Genomic DNA, 21,327 nt, shown 5'->3' with positions numbered 1-21,327 from the left:
CCAAAGATGGCAAAAAACCCAACTTTTCCGAGGGGTCGATTTTTGCACGTTTTTTCAGATTTCACTTGCGAAATCGCATTTTTTTCAAGTTGCTGAAACGACACTTTTACGGCCTGGGAGGTCGGCCAAACATTCATTGGGGGTCCTGGCAGGACCCAAAGATGGCAAAAAACCCAACTTTCCAAGAGGTCGATTTTCGCCCATTTTTTCAGTGCCGCGAAATCGCATTTTTTTCAAGTTGCTGAAACAACACTTTTCCGGTCCAGGAGGATGAAATTGACAACTGCAATCAAGCGTTTGCAATAACTTGCAATGAGTGATGTTGTGGGGTCTTTCGTGACCTCTTGGATGAGTCGTCACTGTGCTCTTGGGTTAATTTTGGTTGGCCGGTTCACCACTGTTCCAAGTTTTCACTATTTGTGGGGTGGGGGGATGTTTAAAATAAGGGGAATTCAGCATATGATTATAAAATGTGTTTTATTGAAGTACAATGATGTGTTCATTCCTTTTTCACTCAGTGGATGCTGACAGTACTTTAAAATACTGAATAACATAATCAATGACTCAGCAAATTATTCAATCATTAAGCAGCCAAATACAATTTGGAATTGAACAGAATGCCATATTTCACACAGGAAAAGAAGACGAGAGGAACACGTGGATGCAGCTGAAATCACATCTGCTCTTCCAAGTGAGTCTCAACAAAACAACAAAAAGAAATATTTATTCCGAGTGTGTGACCTTGCAGTGGTCAGCTGCTGCTGCAAATTTAGCACGGTTGGACCCAGGGGCCTAATATTCACCTATCAAAGGCTTCTCCATTGTGTTTTGAAACATGACTAAAAAGTTGCCAAACACATGCCCATAGTGTGTGTGTGCGTGTGTGTAGCCTGTTACATCACATGGAATATTTCCACTCCACTCTGTTAACAAAAAAAAACACACATTTGTGTGTCTTGGGAGTTGACTGCAGCCAAGAACATGGATTGTGTTCTTTTTATGCCACGAAGCCTGGCTTTGACTTTCCCCGACTAGTACTCTGGGGCGGACTTTATTATTAAAACATTATTATTATTGCGAAATGTCACATAGAGCTGCAGTCCTCTTTACTATTTGCCAATGCAGAAGTCTTTGAAGATGATATCCAGGATCTCCTCCGGTCCGATCTTTCCGGTGATCCGACCCAGGCTGGTGAGAGCCAACCGGACACCCTCTGCTGCCAGAGCAAGGTCCAGGTCACGGTATTGCTGGTACTGATCCAGGGCGGCGACACACTGTTGCAGGTGGGCCCTGTGGCGAGCCTGGGTCAGGGTGGGGGCACCAGACAGGGGATTGCCACACCTACATGGAAGGAAGTTTGATACTAAGCTAGTGCAATATGTGACTTTATGAAAAAATCATCCATTGATAGCACAGGCATTCTACTTCCTCCTGCCGGATAGTTATATAAAATCTATTTTTAGAACATACCAAATATCCTCAAGTAATGGCTGTATCTCAGTTAATCTGAGGGAAAACTGATAAACGGCTGACCTGAAATGGAACCTTTTTTCATCCCAGGAAGATGCCTGTTTGAGTAAAATCTCTACTTAAAAATGAAGGTGCTCCGATTACATAATAAGACTGAAAACAGTAACAGTTGAACTAAGAAGAAGTTAGCCTTCATCTTTGCACTTTTAATTCTTAATTAATATTGACAAAGAAACAAACTGAAATCAACACTGCAGACTCACAGTGTCTTGACTCGGCTGTGGAGTGTCGTGAGGAAGTCTTGAAGTCCTTCATTAGTGCGACAGGACATCACACACAGCGGGAGCCTAGAGATGCTCCCGAGCTCCATTTTCAGCATTCGTCTCTGCTCCTCCGGCAGCAGGTCCACCTTATTCAGTACAAGTAGGCACTTGTCAGTCTGTAATGCTGGGATAGAAAAAGGAAAGCAAATATGACTGAAGCGGGAAAGTATCCTGCAGTGCCTGTTAAATGTCCAACTAGTCTCGCTACATACCTGTGTGGATGTGCTCCCGAGGGGGCAGGACACTACCCAAGTGGTCCTGAAGGAAGGCTGCAGCTTGCTGGACATCCATGGGGAGACAACTGCAGTCCACAACCACCAGAGTCAGATCAGCTTGCTCAACTCTAGAAAATAAAGATATGCACAATACGGCTTTTGAAGATTAGATGCTGCATTACGTACAATAACACTGTCTATATGCAGTATATATTTATTGTAGTATTAGCAATAGTGTAGTTGAAGGAACCATACCGTATACATATAATAGCATATTTATTATCATCTGCACATGCAGTCACATGCATAAGTTTGGGCACCCCTGACAATTTTCATCATTTTCATTAATAAATCGATGGATATTTGGATCTATTATTTCATTTTGATATAGCACATAACTGATGGCCACAGTAGTATCTCAGAAGTGAAATTAGGTACACAAGATGTGCAATATGCATCAAAACAAAATTACAGGTGCCGAAATTTGGGCACCCCTGTCATTTTGTTGATTTGAATACCTCTATCTACCTAGTACTGGTTAATTGGAACACAAAATGGGTTTTGTGAACTCATGAAGCCTTGAATTTCATAGGTGCATCCAATCATCTAATTAAAAGGTATTTAAGATGGCCAGTTGCACGTTGGTTTTCTCTTTGAATCTCCTGTGAAGACGGGCAACATGGGGTCCTGAAAACAGCTGTCAAAAGGCCTGAAAATGAAGATCGTTCAACATCAGGGTAAATGCGAAGGCTACAAAAAGCTATCTCAGGAAGAGTTTCCACTGTGAGGAACATAATGAGGAAATGGAAGACGACAAACACAGTTATGGTTAAGGTCAGAAGTGGTAGGCCAGGGAAAATATTAGCGAGGCAAAGGATGGTGAGAACTGGAAACCCACAGACCGCTTCCAAAGAACTATAACATCAACTTGTAGTTCGTCGCCTGAGGCATGCAAAAGAACATTTGGACTAAGCAAGCTTCATTTTGGAATAAAGGGCTGTGATGATGCATATTGCACATCTTCTGTTAATCCGATACACCACATTTCACTCCTGAAATATTGCTCTGTTTTCAGTTATGATACCCTAAAATGAAATCGTGAACACCCTATGATTTATAAAATGAAAATGATGGAAATTGTCAAGGGTTCCCCAACTTTTGCATACCAGTGTATGTAGGTTTTTCATCTACGGGGTAACTTTTTTCATTCTTGAAGTTCTTCATCTCTCTTTTTTTCTTAGTGTTGTTTGTGCCTTTTTCCCAGCTATGGTTTTTGCTCCTGTAGATGGTACATGGCAGCTGAGTATGACTATATACCAATATATCAATGCAATGTCATATAAAAGGATAATGAACAAGATTTATATGGACTATTTTTTGCAGGTGTGATGAATAACAGTCTATAAAAACACTCAAATGTATAAATTTCACTTATGATGGTAAATACAAATGACAAACGTTTTGTTCTGCAGTAATATAGGAAGAAGGAATTAAAGGAAAACAAAATATACATTATCCACAATTTCAGACATTTTTTCCAAGCTTAGAAATACAATTTAAATCAGACATGATAAAAAAATCTTGGAAAAAAAAAAGACTTTGGCTGCATTATTCGTTCTATTTACTTTTATTTATTCAATTAGGTGGCCGCTGAAGAATCCTGTAAGGTTCATATGGTTAACTCATAACAGACCGTTTTTAATCAGGAACTATACTCTCTAAGGTTGCTTCCTTTGAGCAGCCGCCAGCGCCACCCCTGGTGCATCTCCATCCCATGTGAGGAGGTGGTAGCAGCAGCGGCGGATGCTTGTACTTACCGTGTCCTTCCTGTAGTGACCCAGGTCACAAGTGTCTGACCTGCTGCATGCACACAAGGTTCTTCTATAGAACACAAACTGCCTGCCCTTCCTATCCAACCTGCAGCTCCCCTGACCACAAATACTGAAAAGTGCTTTACTGTCTTTCATTTGTCTTTTGGTGATGTTTCGCTTGTCACGCTAATCTCGCAAGATATACGGAGACTTAAAGTTACATGATAATGTAATTTTACAAACATAATAGACTTATCGGAGAAATATTGGCAGGAAAAACAAAGGTAACACTTTACAATAAGGTTAAAAAATACAGTAGTTAATGAGGAACAAACCTATGTAACCCTAACCACTACTCATTCGTTCCTCAGTAACTACTTTCAATTTATGTTTATATTTTCAGTAACTACTCTGCTCATTAGTTCCTCATCAGTTCTTCATTAGTACCCCAGTAACTAGTCGAAATTGATGTGCCTTAGTCATTAGTTCCTCATTAGTTCCTCAGTAACTACTGTATTTTTGTGTACCTTATTGTAAAGTGGGACCAAAACAAAACCCAGCAAAGGCTGATATGTTTAGTGAATGCAGTATGACAGACTAAACCACTTTTTATGGTAATGTATTTAAAGCAGCAATAAATTGGAATTTGCATCTAACAGCTTACAAATCATATTTATATTTATTGCCTTGAATGTGAATGTTAAAAATGCATATGCAATGATGTGGATTTATTTTAAATGGGACTTATAGTTACTATTGTTTTCCTATTGATACATTAGCATTGAACAATAGGTTTATTTGGCAGGTAATATGTACTATTATAGCACTGAAACCTGTCTCTGAGAACGATGGATGTCTGTCAAAATACTGTATTATTACTCTCAATCATCAGTTACTAAAAAAAAAATTCATCATGTTCTTTAACCACATTTCTGAGTAGATAGAAATGGTGAAATGAAGAATTTCATCATTGCCATCCCAGGACTGTTAAATATCACAAACATATATTAAGTTGATGATACTTTTTATTTGCTCGATGTCTTTCCCCCCTCCCCTACACTCGTTGTGCATGCTGATGGGTCTCCATCTTTCATAAGATTTGTTTTTTTTTTACCAATTTCAAATGTGCTTAAAACATGTCACATGTGCCTGAAAATTATTCAAAGTCGTCCGAACGTCCGTTCTTCTGCGTCTCTCGTTAGTAGGGGATTAAGCGGTGATGACGGGTGTAGCAAGTGCTGCTATTCTTCCTCAGTGTAAACAGGGGAAGCGGTTGTCAGAAGACGTCTCTCAAAGTGTCCATTCTCTACATGCGGTGTTGTAAATACATTAAGGAAAGGTACCTCCTCATTATCCAACCTCCTGGGAGTGTTTTTTCCATGTATTTATATCCATGGCTCAGCAATAATGCAAGTTGTGTCGGTCACAAAGCGGTCGGATATGTACAGGTTGATGTACACAGGAAAACTAATGACTTATTTCTTCCTTTCTTTGTTTTAGTTCACATCGGCTGTTGGTCACAGCGATAATTTGTTCTGTTACCTGCTGTGGACATAAGGACAGGGTATGAGCTGTAATGTAAACATTGTACTACCTTTCACGGGCTCGACGGACCCCCTCTCTCTCCACCAGGTCCAGACTGTCTCTGAGGCCTGCTGTGTCACTCAAGAGTACAGGAAAGCCACCGATGTCCAGAGCTGTCTCTACTACATCCCTGGTGGTTCCGGCAATGGGAGACACAATAGCTGCAGGTCTCTGGCCTAGATTTAAAAAAAAGAAAGACATAAGGTATTACATGCATTCTATAAACTGAACTCATGTTATGAAGCTTTTCTACTTCCTCCCCCTGCTCTAAATCCAATGTCACCACATTTGTTCATATCAACAAACTGTACTTTGTTGAAACACCTTTTGCTTTTGCGACAGCATTCAGTGTTTTTTGTGAGATGTCTACCAGCAGGACATATTTTTATTTGATTCGATTTTATGCCTAAGTTGTAGGTTTGTTGTAGGTCCAACAAAGTCACACACACACACACACACATATATACATACATACATATATACAGTATGTATATTAAACAGGATCTCTTTCATTACAGATGGTAGGGTGTCTATTACATTAAAACACTAATCATAATAGGAAACTCTGACAACCTTTGAAAAATAGGCCTATTATTGTAAACGGAAACTGTGAGGAGACTATACAAGACCCCACTCATGATAGTTTATGTAACACAATTCTAAATGCTTTCAGGATACAATATGCCAAACAAATGCAAGCTTGCAATATAAACATCACGTGTGTGATAAGATGGCATGAGGCATGAGGTGGGGATCTAAGCCTGCAATAGACAAGAAATTCTGAATAATGCATGGTTGCAGGCGGCCACACTGTATCGGGCATCCAGCAATTGTTTATGGATACTGTATATGTAAAACATATGTTCCCTAATGTTGTTCAACAAAACAGATTCACTTTCTTCTTACACTGACTGACCACAACTTTATGACTGCCTGCACAATCTGAAACAATAATGGTACGTTTTGAGTGACTGACACTGTAATTGTGGTTCTAGTTTGCACTGGTGTAGAAATACTGACATTTTTCTGACAGCTGTTTCTAATATTTTGTCCATCTTATACAGCTAAAAGAGGTAAGCAAAGTATTATCCAAGGCTGTCAATCATGTTAAAATATTTAATGTTACATCCTGTTTACTTTTTAAAAATGTATGTACTGTATAAATTTGACTATTTTTACAGTATATATTATGTGTTAATGTGAATAAACTAAGTGGTTAACTCTGAATATAACAGGGGTTTTCAAAGTATGGACCTGGAGCCATTTAGTGTCCACAAATTGTTATTTATTGACCACCGCTTTATTGAGTGAAGATGTAATAATTCTCACCGTCTTCATCAAAATGCTGGCACTTGCGACATGGATTATTTTGCAGCCGTGATGCTCTTTTTGAGATTTTCTCAATTTTGTGTAATGCATGTAAAAGTAATCAAAAGGGGTAGGAGAATAAATTCAAAATGTTTTACGTTGCTGATAATAGATCAATTCTACCTTCTTTCCCTGCAAATAATGCTACTGTGTAATATTATTAATACCCTCATGGGCTGGGTGTGTGCTGCTTGTCTTACAGAGCGTGTTGAGGAGGCTGCTCTTCCCAGCATTGGTGGCTCCTGCGATGACCACCTGCACGCCGCTGCGTAGTCGTTCACCCCTCCTCTCATCCTGCAGGTGTCGCGCCATCTCGCCTTGCAGATCACGGACAATTCTGTCAACTGTGTGGGTGGGAAACACAGGAACAGGACATGACGGCCGTATCGTGCTCAACATCACGTCCTTGTCCATTTCTGAACTCCGAAGAAAAAAGAAAAAAAAAACTTCTGTTGAAAACTGGGTCACAGTCACGGGAAAATTCAGCAAAAATAATTTTCAAATTGTGCAATTACTCATAATCCATTCACTTTCTATGCCGCTTAATCCTCACTAGGGTCACGGGGTTATTCTGGAGCCTATCACAGTTGAATTTGGGCGAGAGACGGGGTACACCCTGGACTGGTCGCCCGTCAATCGCAGGGCACATACAGCCAAACTCATCCATCAATTACAATGACTAAAACCTATGTACAGTACTGACAAAGTTAGAATACTTATGCCCTTGTCCTTTGTAGCCTGCTTGCGTGTGGCAATGGAAGGAATTTGTGCCAGGCTTACTATTTTTAAACGGGAGTCTATTATTATTTGTACCTCTGAGGCGTGAGCCCACATTCCGTGCCACCAAAACAAACAAGAGTTCCCAGGCTGTATTGTGTCGAAACTTGACAACATCAGAGGGGTTGAAAAAGATCCGCAAGTGCCAGACAGCAGGCGACACTCTGGGGAGACATCCCTCACATACACACACACACACACACACTCACGCACACATGGGAAACCTGTGCAGACAGAGACAGTGCCACTGACAGTGCTATTCTTGTGAGCACTGTGGCAGGTTGGCCTTTGAAGGCAAAACAAATGCCTCCACAGTCCCAGTGCTCTTCTCTCCACACTTCCTAAAAGGAAGCTGTCTTTTGAACAGTTTAATGTCTACAGCTTCTCCCTGTGGCGCAGCCAACGCACACGATAGCCAGTTGAATACCTAAACAGGAAAGCCAGCCTGACACCCCTCTCCTTAGGGAGTAACAGAACCCTCGGACCCTTGCATCTTCCTCTGAAGCCCTGTGGAGAACTGTCCTGTTTTTAAAGTATACACACCTTCGTTTAAGACGCCGTCCTCAATAAGCTCATCCTCACTGAAGTCTATGAAGGCTTCCACGTGGGCAAGACACTGCAGAGACAAAAGAGGGGAGAAAAGGGAAGAAGCTGGCATCAGTGAGCATCTCTTGAATCCGGTGACATTAGCTTGAAAAAGTCCAAGTTTATCCCAAGTCTCATTTCAAAGCCTAAACGGAACGTGGATAGCTACCAATTGAGCTAAGAGTGAAGCCACACAATGCTTTGATAAATATCTTGAAAAGGGTTATCATCTGACGATTACAAACATTTCCTTGCTGAGAACAGACAGACACTCTTTTATTATAAAACTGCACAAGCTAATGAAATCCAACACAACTGCAGTATCAAAACTTCCATCTTTCAAGATAATAATGCCCAGTCTTGGCTTACACTGTCACATAGGTATACAAACATCGAGGAGACTTCAGCTCAGTGAGCATCTGGATGATGAACTCCACAGATGTGTTTTGCTACAGCACTACAACAGTGTGGATGTATGATGAAAACAAATAACAGCAGAAGAGAGGCTCTGGCTGCTCAGTAAAAAGTAAGCAAAACAATGAATTAAACAGTTGCATACGTAAATAAATGTATATATACTATATATGTATTATAAATAGCTGAAGGCTACTGACTAGCATGAAAATGACCAGAGAAGCAGCACATTTTTGAGCTGAAAACATGTGTTTTTGTATTGCACACTAACCCGTGTATCCACCTGTTGCCATTCATACAACATTTTTGTTTGGTGGAGTGCTGTGACATTTTTCATACAATCTTTATCCTGTATGATGGTTACGGCGGACAAGCGGCTTGGACCGGTCATGCTTCCAGTGTTGATCGCCGTTTCTCACCTTTTTGAGCATTGTTACAATGTCTAATTTCACTCCCACGGTGGTGGCTTTCCTTTTCTCTGGCACACTGACATCTGGTGAGTCTGCCTTGAGCGTAGGGAACTGGATGAAGTGTGGGAGGTTGGCGAGGGACAGCTATCCTTCTTCACTGTAGCGACGCATGACTACGCATTCTTCCGCTGCGTGTGCATGACAAATTTTTGTTTATGAACCAAACTGCTTAAGTCAAAACTAAGTAATTTATGAGAGTGTGTCGTAACCACAAACCACAAAATGCCAGAAACCGAGGACCACCTGTGTAGTTAATAAAGGTAATACCTGTCAATATTTGCATTTGAAAATAAGTGATTTCCGGGAAAATAAGAGAAAAATCCAACAGGCCACTCACAATGCGCTGCACTATTGTCCTCAAGCGTGGTTCCCGACACCATTGTCACCTAAAGGCTCTATGATGGCAATAGTTTGAGCCTGGAATGAATAAATTCACTTTACATTATTTCCTACGGAAAGATTTGTTTTAACATTAGAGCAACTTGGAAGTCACTCAGTGTTATGAAACACGATACGTTCAACTTTGGAGGTTCCACTGTAGATTGTGTGTAGATTGATGTGACAGGTCGGCGTGTTAAGAAAAAGTCATCAAATATGTGTCAAGCATAATGGAGCAACTGATTACCACTTGCAAAAAGAGTTCAACTACACAGTAAGTACCTGACGGATAATAGAAAGCAAAATATAAAATTGAATGTCTTCCAAGGTTTGTTTTGGAAGCAAAATCCAGATGAAGGAAAGCCACTTCCACCATACCACAAATCAGTATCTTGATTGGCATTGCGGAACACACACAATAGTAGTATAGCTGAAGAAAAACAGGAAGCCTCATATTCCCATACTCAAATCCATACACACATGCAGGGTTGTGTCAGTGGTTAAAAAAAATTGCATTGTTTGTCGAAATAAGGTGTCAGCCAAAGCTTCACACAGCGTACTTTGTGATTTATCGCATTCCCAGAAGTCTGAGTCCAAAATAAAGAAAGCCGCTACTAAGAAAATCGCAGAGAAAAGACTCAGGAAGTTCCTCAAGGAAGAACACCTGGTGGACGAGTTGGTCACATCTGGTTCAATAGCATTGCACAATCACAGGAGGCCTTGGCCGGAATCCATGAAGGTCATCCACATGGAGCGAGCTGCTTTATGGAACCACAGTTACCGTACATGATGTGAAGAGACAACACAAAGTGTTTCCAAACAAGCCAAACATCTGTCAACATTGCCCATCAGATGTGTATGGCAAAAACTCCTGCACTGCTCCTGAAGGAAAATATATTTTAAAAAAAAGCAAAGGCACAGCAGAAAAAATGACACCTGTAACAATTACCTCCAATGAAACTCACTTCAATAGATTAAACTGATTGAAACGTAACAAGATTTCGTGTTCAGAAAAATATCTTGTGGGCGGTAGGCCTGGAACAATAATAAATTACTTAATTAATCACACAATAAATAAAAATGAACTCAATAATTTTGTTGGCCTCAATATATTGCCATGTGCATGTGTGTCTGCTTTCCTTGTCTTTCGCCTCCAAACAGGCATGGAGAGGTTTCACTCTGTGCTCGGGATGTCCCAATCCACATTTTGTGGCTTCCGATGCTATCCGATTTTTTTTAATAGTCTTGCCGAACCGATCCTGATCCTTTTTTTTTTTCCCCAATAAGAAGCTTTTGTTACAAAAATGAATTTGTAGAATTTAATATGGTTATGAAAATAGCACTACAAAGCATTAAAAATAATACAATATTGCTGAATTTACTTTTTTTGGGGGGGGGAGCTTTGTAACAAACCTCTGTGAGTCAGGTCCCAAATCCAATAAAAGATAAAATTGGAAAAAATGAGCGCACAAAATACTTTTATGGTAGGACTAATCATTTGACATGGTTATAGATCAATTTGTGCTGTGATTTAGAATGACATTTTGTTAACAAATTCTCTTCAATGCAATAGTAATTTATTGACGGTCCCTAGTATAAACAACCAGCAGTTACAGCGGCACTTCCCGTGCAAGCTCCCCGCACCATGACACAGCAGTCCGAGCACAGTGAGGGGGAACTACTGCTGTAGCTACAGAGCCAAATATCCAACATCCAAAGTGAAACCAACTCCATCACGGTTCACCGCGGACATGTGTGTATGGTGTTGTTGCCTTTTCTTCTTTTTGAGGGTGGCGAGACTCGAGTGACAACCAGCTTTTAGGCACATTACCGCACCTACCATGTTGGAGTGTGGACCAGAGATGAGAACATTATACGGAAACCGGATCGGCCCAATCTCGTGGTGGAAGCCGATTTTATCCGATATTCAAAATACAGCAGATTGGCAGCCGATCCCAATTCTAAAGATCAGATTGGGACATCCCTACTTTGTGCTTTGATTTCAGCACCTTGACGCGTTTGTTCCATAGAACAACGGCATGAACGGAGTGAGCCTTTTTGTCAGTCAGTCTCTTTGTCTGAGTGTCTCAGCCCGGTAGCATACACCCAGATGCAGAAGGGTGTAACGTTGCATAAATTAAGTAAGTAAGATTGCAATATATGGTCTTTTTTTTTACATTGTACTTTTCTTAGAAGTAATGTTAAAATCTCATCTTGCCCTCGTAGACCAAATCTTGTGTATCGTCTCGTCTCGTGAACTGACGGTCTCGTGACATCCCTTGCAAATACACATCAAATCAAATACTGCAATTACTAATCTAATCATCATCAACACGGTCAAAACTTAATGCATTTCGGCGTGTTGATGAAGATTTAATTGAGAAATAAAAGTAACTGTATTTTTTGTTGCCTGTATCAGACTGACTGGTCTGAGTGTTGCATAAACTGATGATCTACTGCAACACTCATACACAATACTTTACAGCGTTTACAAACAATGTCAGATAAGAAGAAAACATCCACGTACAGAAGTGCAAATTCACCAGGCATAAAAATAATTCTTGCTGATAGCTGAGGTCAAAGGAGAATAACCAAACCTCTTTGAGTTGAATCAACAATAAGTCAAATAACCACTCGTCACACATGAGGAAGCGGTCTCATCTAAGTTTCCATCATTTCTGCTGAAACATTCCAATGATAGGGTCAAAATTTGGCAAAACCAACATAAAGTGTGGTTTCATTCTGTCCTCACTTTGAGCCCCCCTTGGAACCTAGTACCATGGTTACTTCAAGAAGCACCGTGCACCATCACTTCATTACATCATGGATGTGCAGCACAAAGATCAGCATCAAATGCATGAGCGTATCATGTCAACATGACGTAAAACCTCTGACAAATGTTTCCAGCATTTTGTTCAATGAATGCCAAGGCTGTGATGGCAAAGTGAGTGAAGCCAACTTACCCGTTTCAGTTTGTGACTCCAGCCCTGATAGAGACGACCGAGTTCTCCTGACATTTGCCTGAGCGCCTGTCTCCTCTGGGCCTCCGTCTCAGCGTGGATCAGATCCCCGAGCCCCTCCACCTTCAGGAATCATCATAATAGATAATGAACTCGTAGACTATAAAGCTTCAGAAAAACAAAAAAAAAATGCAAACACTTCTGAGCTGAGGGGGAAATGCTTGAGGCTTTAGATGCTTAGTTTTGATTTGTTTTGTTTTTAAATCATATAAACATATAACATGGGAGCGTAATGTGACCTGACTTAGGCTATGTCCTCTATCATGTTAATATGAAGATCACTGGAATATTCTATGAGAAACATCATCATCGCATACATGTCCACCATACATGTCTTATTAGTTCTTCTCATGTGGGAAGTGACTGAAACATTAATAAAAAAGGTACTTTGTGTTTGTCATACCCTTTTTGTTTTTGCACAAGTGCAGTGATCAGTTTACATGTTTTCACTCGCTGTATTTGGCCTACCTCTGTTAGGCCAAGTTTCCCTGCTTGAAAGGCTCTTCGCGTGAACTCCCCAGCCTCAGCAGGCCTCATGCCAGGCACGCTTCCTAAAAAACAAACACACACAGCATAAAAACAAAATACAAATGAATACACCATAAAAACCGGAGACAATCAATCATAGGGTGACGACTCAAGCAGGGTTCACATGAAGCGATTCTGCAATTAATAGTTCATGTTTTAATAGTTTCAACATGCACTTTATATTGATTATCAAAAGAACTAAACTGTCACCACAATCCTGGTCTTCAAATACAGCAAGATATTATAAGGTATTTTATAAGTATTTTAAGTTAGAAACAAAATAATAGAGAGCTATTTTTATAGAGCATCGGTATGCTGACTGGTGAACAGTGTCCTTCTAACTGATACAATACTGCTCTCTAGAGCACCAAAGAAGGAAATGCAGTCAACCGTTACTCTGCCCACTGAGCTTGTAAAAGCTGAGAAGGCCTCAAGATGGATGTGTGTCAGTTCTCCGTTTTAAATCACACTAACCTCTGGTCAGAGAACTCATGATATATTATTTATTGATAAGAGTGTCTAATATTCCAAATGGAAACAGAAACATTACCGAGTGCTTGTAGGACAGCAGCAGTAACAGCGGGACCTCCATGGATGTGGAACTCAACACTGTCCTCTCCGGTGAAACTGTGGGGAGCTAAAACCATGAATGGAAAACACACAATTGTCAAAAAAACCCTCCCATCATTTAAATAGCACACACAGTGTATACATACAGCAGAAGTAAGGTTAGCTCTTATTCCAAAAATGTATCCCAAACAGAAATTATTTACTGTAGCTCCTTATGATGGGGGGCTACTATAAAGATTGGGGTTAACACTATGGTCTATATGTATTGTCTGCATTGTGGCACTAATAAACGATAAAGACTTCCATTTGTACAATCTAAAGTGTTTTAACCACCTGGGAACCATAGGACGAGGCCACGGTCCAGCACCTCTTCGGAATGAGGATGTGTGATGCTCCTTAACAAGGCAGTGCGTGGAGCAGGCAGGCTGCGTGTCTGGCCGGCCATACACCTGAGAGCTGTGGTGGATGCAGGGCCACTGATGCGAACCACAGCAACCCCACACTTGCCATGGCCGGATGATAATGCAAAGATAGTTTCAGCATCAACCAGTGCAGAAGGAACTCCATCACTCAGGTGTCTAAAGAGTCGAGTCCAACGGCTGGAAGAAAGGCATGAGGAGATATTATAATGACATATAATAAATGGCACATTAGTGATGTAACATTTAAATAATATAAACATCTATGAATATGTCAATAAACACATTACAGTTGTGAAATATAGGGAGCGACAAGTTGTTTTGGAGAGACGGCTGGTAAGAAACGTAACTTTTTAACTTCTATTTGCTAACATATTAGTAGAAAGTGACATGAACCACAAACCTTGTCTTAAGCGCGAAGACAGTAGCTCTCCATATTCTGTAATGTATGGAACGTAGGAGAGGCATCTTGTTTTATCACGTAAAAGACACAAAATACTTCATTTCCTTTTTGCTTTCAATGAAATTCTGACGTTATCTGGGTAGGACGCCACATATAAGTACACGGGACGGTATCTCAACGACGGAAAGTCAAACATCTATTAATCTATTAATGTCACGGATGGGACTACAGAGGACAAACAACAGTGGACATGGTCATGTTCCTCCATCCTTTACATTTCGCTCGATGAAGCGTGTTGCTTCCTTGTCGATCGTGGTTGGTTTATTTTCATCAACAGTGGCAATTCTGAAACTCCATTCGTTTAATAGCACGTCAATCCAAATAAGTCCCGCCTACTGTGCTCCTTTTATTTCCTTCCGCGCTCCTTATGTTCCTCGCCATCGGTCCAGATAGAGTTGGGGTAAAAAAACACTACAGGACTTGCAAATTAAACACACACACATACAGTCATGTAAAAAATTATTAGACCACCCTTGTCTCTTCAATTTATTGATTTATTTTAATGCCTGGTACAACTAAAGGTACATTTGTTTGGACAAATATAATAACAATAGCTCATAAGAGTTTAACTTAAGAGCTGATACTAGCAATTTCCATGGTTTTCTTCATCCATCCATCAATACATTTTCTATGCCGTTTATCCTCATTAAGGTTGTGGGGGTATGCTGGAGCCTATATGGTTTTCTTGATAATAAACAGAATCGCTTAAGTTCCTACATAAATAGCCATAGCATTGTACAGCCAAAAAATTCCAGTGAATGTTTACAGGAATATATGTATTTTGTTGGATATGTTATTAATGATGCAAACATAATTTATGCAGAACTTGAAATTCCACGTGTCCTCTGGTGTGTGGGACCTCCAGCAGACATTCAGAATAAATCTGACCAAGCACAATCGCTGCTTGCCATTGATGCCCTTGTGAAGAACCATACAAGGTAGGTTTGCCTGCACGGTTAAACACATCATCCAGTGTATATATTGTGTACACAACAAAGGTACATGGCCTTAGGCCCAAGAGCCGTCTTCACCCTAGGATCTCAATAATTTATTGCTGCTCATTGTGTGCACAGAGCAGGGCAACTGTCACCCAACAGCTGCTGCTCATCAGCATTGAACACGCATCCTTGTCGACAGCCACTGTTTATGATGATCCTAATACGTCACAAACGCACATACTTTTTGGAACTAAACATAAAAAAGTATCAGCTGACAACCACGTAATCACCACCAGTGCTTGTTTTGAAGCATATTGGTTTACATAGGGTGTCAACTTGCTATATGTAAACTTTGCTTGCCTTTTTTGAAAGGAACAAGGTCTTGCCGGCTTGAGCAAACACTACATTGTGTCCTGTTGTTCTCACATGTTTCAACTGTAATAATATAATAATATAGGCAGCACAGTGGTGCATTGGCACTCTTCACTGCAAGATGGTTCCCAGTGAGTCTAGGTTTAGACCTCTTGGATGTTTGAGTGGATTTTCTCTTCTCTGACTTCTCGTAGTCCGACTTCCTCCCACAATGTTAATTTCTTGAGCATAGCTTTAGCATTATGTCTGTTGTTATAGTTGTTGTTCGCAGTGGTGTAAAAGGTAAACAAAGAAACCAAAATATTTGACACCCCTTACAGTAGTGGCTGTACAGCTGTACAGGAGTATACAGCTACAGAACTGTGTCTAGCATCAGTGTGAGATCAGGCTCGCAAAAGTTCCTCAGCATGTGTAATGTATCCTCAAATTTGCAATATTACTGTTTTCAGATGTTGACGCAATCTAAATTGCACTTTTGGATGTAATACATGTGGCCCATGATAATTTGATTTCATATTCGGAGATTTCCCAGTTAACCATCATCATTTTTTTTCATTACATAGGCTAATGTGGTGAATTGTCCTGAGGTGTGTGCGGCACAGCCCCCTCCCCTTCCCTTTACCCCTCCCTTGTAGGGGTGGGCGATACTAAACATTTAGTTAATGATCCGATACCAAGTAAATACAGAGCCAGTCTCACCGATACCGATACTGAAACTGATACATTTTAAAAATGTTTTAATGAAGATCATTAAATGATGTTGTGATAATCACTTTAATTTGTTGATCACAAAACACATCTTCAAAGGCCTTGTCTACTTCAAAGCCACAAAACTGCTTGTTTGAATTTGCATGAGAACACCATTGGATATTGAAAAGTGGAAGAAAGTTTTATTCTCTGATGAGAAAAAATGTAACTTTGACAGTTCTGATGGCTTCCAACCTTACTGGCATGACAAGCAGATCCCACCTGAGATGTTTTCCACATGGCACCATGGAGGCGGTGCCATCATGATCTGGGCTGCTTTTTTCTTCAATGAAACAACAGGTTGTGCAGGGGCGTCAAACGGCAGATGGCATTGTGAAGATATTTCAGGGGCCATCCCTCATGACCGAAGGCCCTTGTCTGTGTGGTAATGACTGGCTTTTTCAACAGGACAATGCTGCAGTTCACAATGCCTGCATGTTCCTCTGTTCTAACTCAAATTGAGAACATTTGGGGATAAATGGCAAGGGAAGTTTAAAAATGGAAAAGGTTTAAAATATTTTATTTTTTGAGCTATTGTGTTAAATTTTTGAGCAGCTGACGAACAGCCTCTTCCAGTTTAATGGTTGTTTGCAATAAACTGCTTACTCAGAAATGTTTTTTATCTCACTCCCATTACTTCTTTTTGCATTTTGAAGCTCTACTTAGAAACTTCTTAAGATCCAACAGCGTAAAATGTAAATTCTTGCAATTTTTCAACTGGTCTGAAAATTTTGATCAGGATATAGCTAAATGCTAACAATATCAACAATGTAGCAGTATGAACAAGAAAAAAACTGAATACAACGTAAAAGAATCTATCTTATCATGCTACTATCGGTGGAATACTGATATTACATTGATATCGACATCGACATGGCGCTCGATCCTCCCGCCCCGACTCCCTTGTAGTCATCGCTGGGTCGCTCTACATGGAGCCAAGCATCCTGCTCCACACTCCCACCGCGATGATCCACTGCTACACAATCTCCAGACAACCTTCACTTCACTTTCACTCGCCTTCAACCTTTAAGTCCACCACCGCGCCGTTCCCATGCTCTGCACTCATCCTGAGATGCGACACCCCTGCTCCCGGAGAATAGCCTGATCTCGCGTCGCTCCTCGCGGGTAGAGAGCATGCCCGACGCGGGGACGCTTGGCGCAGCAGCCGCGGCGGCCGCCGGTAGTGGTGCGGCCACGGTCGGCGACGGAGCTGAGAGCAGTCGCCACCGACATCGAACGCAGCAGGGAGATGCAGAGAGGCCGGAGTCGTCCGCTGCCCCACCGCAAAGCTCCTCCGGTGTACTGGGTGAGTGTGACTGGGGCAATCAGGGGAGTGAGCAGGTGGATTGTGGGATGGCTGGAAAGAAACGAGACGAGGCACCCTTCTTTTGTCTGCACCATGCTGTCTAAAATTAGCACCAGATCAGACTACATGACTATAAATAATGACTTTCACCTGTTCATGTCGCTGCTACCTTTACACGTCCCCTTTTACACTTTGTTAAATGGACATTTGGCGACATAGTCTGCCTTTGACCTTCTGGTGTCTGTTATTGTGTTTCCCTCATGGCTACACAGAAGACTGTTTCCATTGCATTTATGGGCTACATGGGGCTATGTTTATTCTAAAAGGGTTTTGTTTTCATTGTGCGGTAATTGTGAGATTTTTCATCCCTTCCTGGTAACCAAATGTTGATGAACTTCATGATGTCATCCAGGGATTTCTAAACTATGCACCGACTGGCTGCTCCTCTCCGCCACTGTTACTGCTTCAGTCCAAGTTGCTACGCTATTGGATGGCAGTGCAAGTGCAATTGGTTTACAAACACTACATATATTCACTATGTGGCATGGACATCTTATGTCTATTTTAGGGTGGCTTGAGCCCTTTGAAAACGTTCCAAAGACCACCTAAAATTATACCTAACTTTTTTTCATATAAGAAATTAGTTAAGGCATGCACTTAACACAAAACCAGCACAAACATGGCTTGAACGAGTAAAAACAAATAATAAAAGCTATTTTATTAAAATGATCATGAGCATTCCTTTTGTACAGTTGATTAGCATAAATCGTGCACAGTGACTTCCTGTGCTAAGTAAGCATCAAAATAAAATCATGGTTGTGTTAACCTGGATTCTACTATACCAGGCAGAAACTGCATGTCATTGCATCTCTGTCAAGTAAAGATGAAGCTCCTCAAATCGACGTTTTGTATTAGAAGAGCAACAGATCTTTCAAAAAAAAAAATGTAAGTTGATGTCAGTAGTTGTTAATAAAAGAGAGAGCCAGACCCAGGTGCTCTTGAAATAATTAATTGATTAACCCTATGTTGGTGACATGAAAAATTTCCATTAATAGACACCCGCCTCAGTGCTACGCCCACCATCTTTTACTCCTGGCGTCCCCCGCTCTGTGTGTGTTTTATGCACCTCATCACATTCACGTAGATTTGTCAACATAGGTGTCTCCTTGCAACAGTAGCACAAGGCACTATTTTCTGATGTACAAGGTCTTGTCTGAGATATGGGGCCAGTCTTGTTTTCCTGTGTGCAGGCTGCAGCCTCTGTGCTCCCTGCAGGTGCTGCTGCAGAGTGATGCAGTGAGCTGTCAGATGCCGAGTGCCTGTTGGAGGTAACCTGAGAAGACTGCTTCTGACTGGAAGAGCAGACTGATGTCACTGTGTGGAAGGTGGAAGGTGGCACCCAGTAGGTTTCGACATAGTGTTAAGTTGAGCCAACTTTGTTTCGAGGGACAGACGTGGACTGGTCGCTCGGGTCTGAATCCTCTAACCTGGTGGGTGGCGTGTGAAATGCACTAAATGCAATTTAGTGTATGCACATACAAGACAATAAAAAAGGTGTTACAGCTATGTCAATACTGTGTATTGTAGGATAGTTGAGGGATCAGTGCAGTATGTTCAGTAGGTGGTCGTTATTAGTTTGTAAATACACAGGACTTGATGGAAACTGTACTTTGTGCCAATAGATGGTAATCACATGAGGCGTGGATGTTGAGAGTGGCGTGGGAACTTTATCTCAGCCATGGGAAGGATGTAAATTTTGGCACACATCATCAGTAGTGTACCTTTGAACCATGCCAACGACAGGGCAGCATGAGTCTTTGAGTAAATGATAGCTTTTGTTGGTGATGCAGCTTGTCCAGTAAAACACCAGAAAATCATTGTCAGATCTGCAGCACTACATTAGTAGTACTGTCTTGCTCTCTTGAGAACTGTTACCCCCACTTGGCGGTAGATTTTCTCACAAGGGTATTGGGAGTTATCCATATTAGGGAGGCTTCAGTGAGAGTTCCATCATGATATCACAGCCATGACATGCGTCAGTGTCAGTCATCCAGCACGGCAGCAAAGCTGCGTAATTTCTCCAACTCAGATTTTTGGGTGCTGCCTGTAAGGATTTTCCTCAGCGGAGGCTTGGATCATTGCCTATATTTGCCTTCGCCGTTTTTCTAATCCCATCACAGCAGACTCGGAGGACTTTGATCCTCTCTCCCAACTTTCAACAGACAAACAGCATGTTTTCTGCAAATATTAATGAAGAGACCGTCATGAGGGGAAAAAACAAAAACAAAGTTTCACCAATTAGTTTGTTTGTCCTCTCAGGCCACAGTTGATAAGAGTCTGTGTTGTCGAAACAGGTCATGGAAGTTCAGATGAGATGCAATGTATGAAAAGATCTTAAGTAATAACTTTCCTGTTTTTCTTATCTTTAGGATGCATGATGTGGACATGAAGGCAAAATTGTTTTTATGAAGGTTAGGTGACCTTTGATGCAAATGTGTTATTTTCAAATGCAGTATTTTAAGACTGATGTTTTTGTCCCTGATCAAGAGAGAAGACTTTTCATCATACCCAATGTTTGCAATCATGGGGATTTGGAGAACTTCAATGGCCGAATTTTGCCGAATTTTTCTATCAAGTCAAACCATCAATTCCTTTGCATTTGGCTTCTGTCAGCTTGCTTTGTTCCACATATCTGACATTATATTGTAACATATTCTTTGTCTAGGCAGCTGTTTTACAAATCCAAATTGCATTCAACAAAAATACAAATGGTTAGCATGTTGGCCATACAGCCAGGAGATCTGGAAGATCTGGATTTGAAGCCTTAGGATGGCCACAATAAATGGCGACTCCAAATGTGCAGTTTTATCACACAGCACAATACCACTGGTGTTGCAGGTGTTTAAGGAGCGTGCAATAGGCATGCTGACTGCGGGAATGTCCAACAGAGCTGTTGTCTGTGAATTGAATACAGTAAAGCCGTACATCTTGGAGTGTGTGGGGTAAGCGTGTCTTGGGCACTACTTGGCTGCAACCAGCAGTGGCACTGCTGATTCAGTCTCCACTCTTTCCCATCTGTGTTTCATTGTGAACGTCCATTATGAGGAATTGAGGGGGATCCCAAGGTTGACTTCTATCTGTGCAAACTTGCAGTATTTATGCCCTTCATGTCTAGTATTATTAGATACACTTTACAGTCTGCAAAATGCATGTGCAAAATGTGTCAAGCAGAGATTTGCTCTCATGCATGGTCTCTTGGCCAGGACTCTTCTTTCCTAAATTTGCTTTGTGTCTGACAGTTTGAGTCAGGTTTCTTGTCACACAGGTCAATGTACTGTAAGTACTGCAGACTAAGGCAGAACACTGCTGAGAAGGAAATCAGCACACTGAATTGTTTTTTACTCAGGAGCAGTCATACTGAGCTAATAGCTTTGTGTCCTCCTATTGCTACTAAATGAAAGGGATGATGTAATGTAAAACACTTTGGTTGTGCTCTAATGACTCGCAACTTAACAGATCTCGTATCCTATCTGACTCATATCTGTTACATCCTCCACAGAGACATGTTT

At 41.1% G+C, this 21,327-nt stretch overlaps 2 protein-coding genes across 2 annotated transcripts in view; one reads left to right on the top strand and one right to left on the bottom strand.

The window, feature by feature from the left end:
* Positions 1 to 480: 480 nt before the first annotated feature.
* On the bottom strand, positions 481 to 14,641 carry gtpbp3 (GTP binding protein 3, mitochondrial). Its single transcript, XM_054789735.1, has 11 exons — positions 14,336 to 14,641; positions 13,847 to 14,112; positions 13,494 to 13,580; positions 12,884 to 12,966; positions 12,359 to 12,478; positions 8,092 to 8,164; positions 6,972 to 7,115; positions 5,414 to 5,579; positions 2,006 to 2,136; positions 1,734 to 1,917; positions 481 to 1,341 (listed from the first exon to the last, which is right to left on the bottom strand). Exons 1-11 carry the CDS (start codon positions 14,398 to 14,400, stop codon positions 1,110 to 1,112), a joined length of 1,551 nt encoding a protein of 516 aa, XP_054645710.1. The 5' UTR covers positions 14,401 to 14,641; the 3' UTR covers positions 481 to 1,109.
* Positions 14,642 to 17,347: 2,706 nt separating this feature from the next.
* ano8b (anoctamin 8b) overlaps positions 17,348 to 21,327 on the top strand; it is a 48,840-nt gene continuing 44,860 nt past the window's right edge. The window contains exon 1 of the mRNA XM_054789490.1: positions 17,348 to 17,758. Coding sequence (XP_054645465.1) covers positions 17,587 to 17,758 — 172 coding nt within the window. The 5' untranslated portion in view covers positions 17,348 to 17,586. The remainder of the gene's footprint in view (positions 17,759 to 21,327) is intronic.

Source organism: Dunckerocampus dactyliophorus, chromosome 10 (assembly GCF_027744805.1).
Source record: "Dunckerocampus dactyliophorus isolate RoL2022-P2 chromosome 10, RoL_Ddac_1.1, whole genome shotgun sequence".
Classification (NCBI taxonomy): Eukaryota; Metazoa; Chordata; class Actinopteri; order Syngnathiformes; family Syngnathidae; genus Dunckerocampus; species Dunckerocampus dactyliophorus.
Note: the sequence above shows the minus strand (reverse complement) of the source record. Positions and strands in the feature narration are given on the sequence as shown.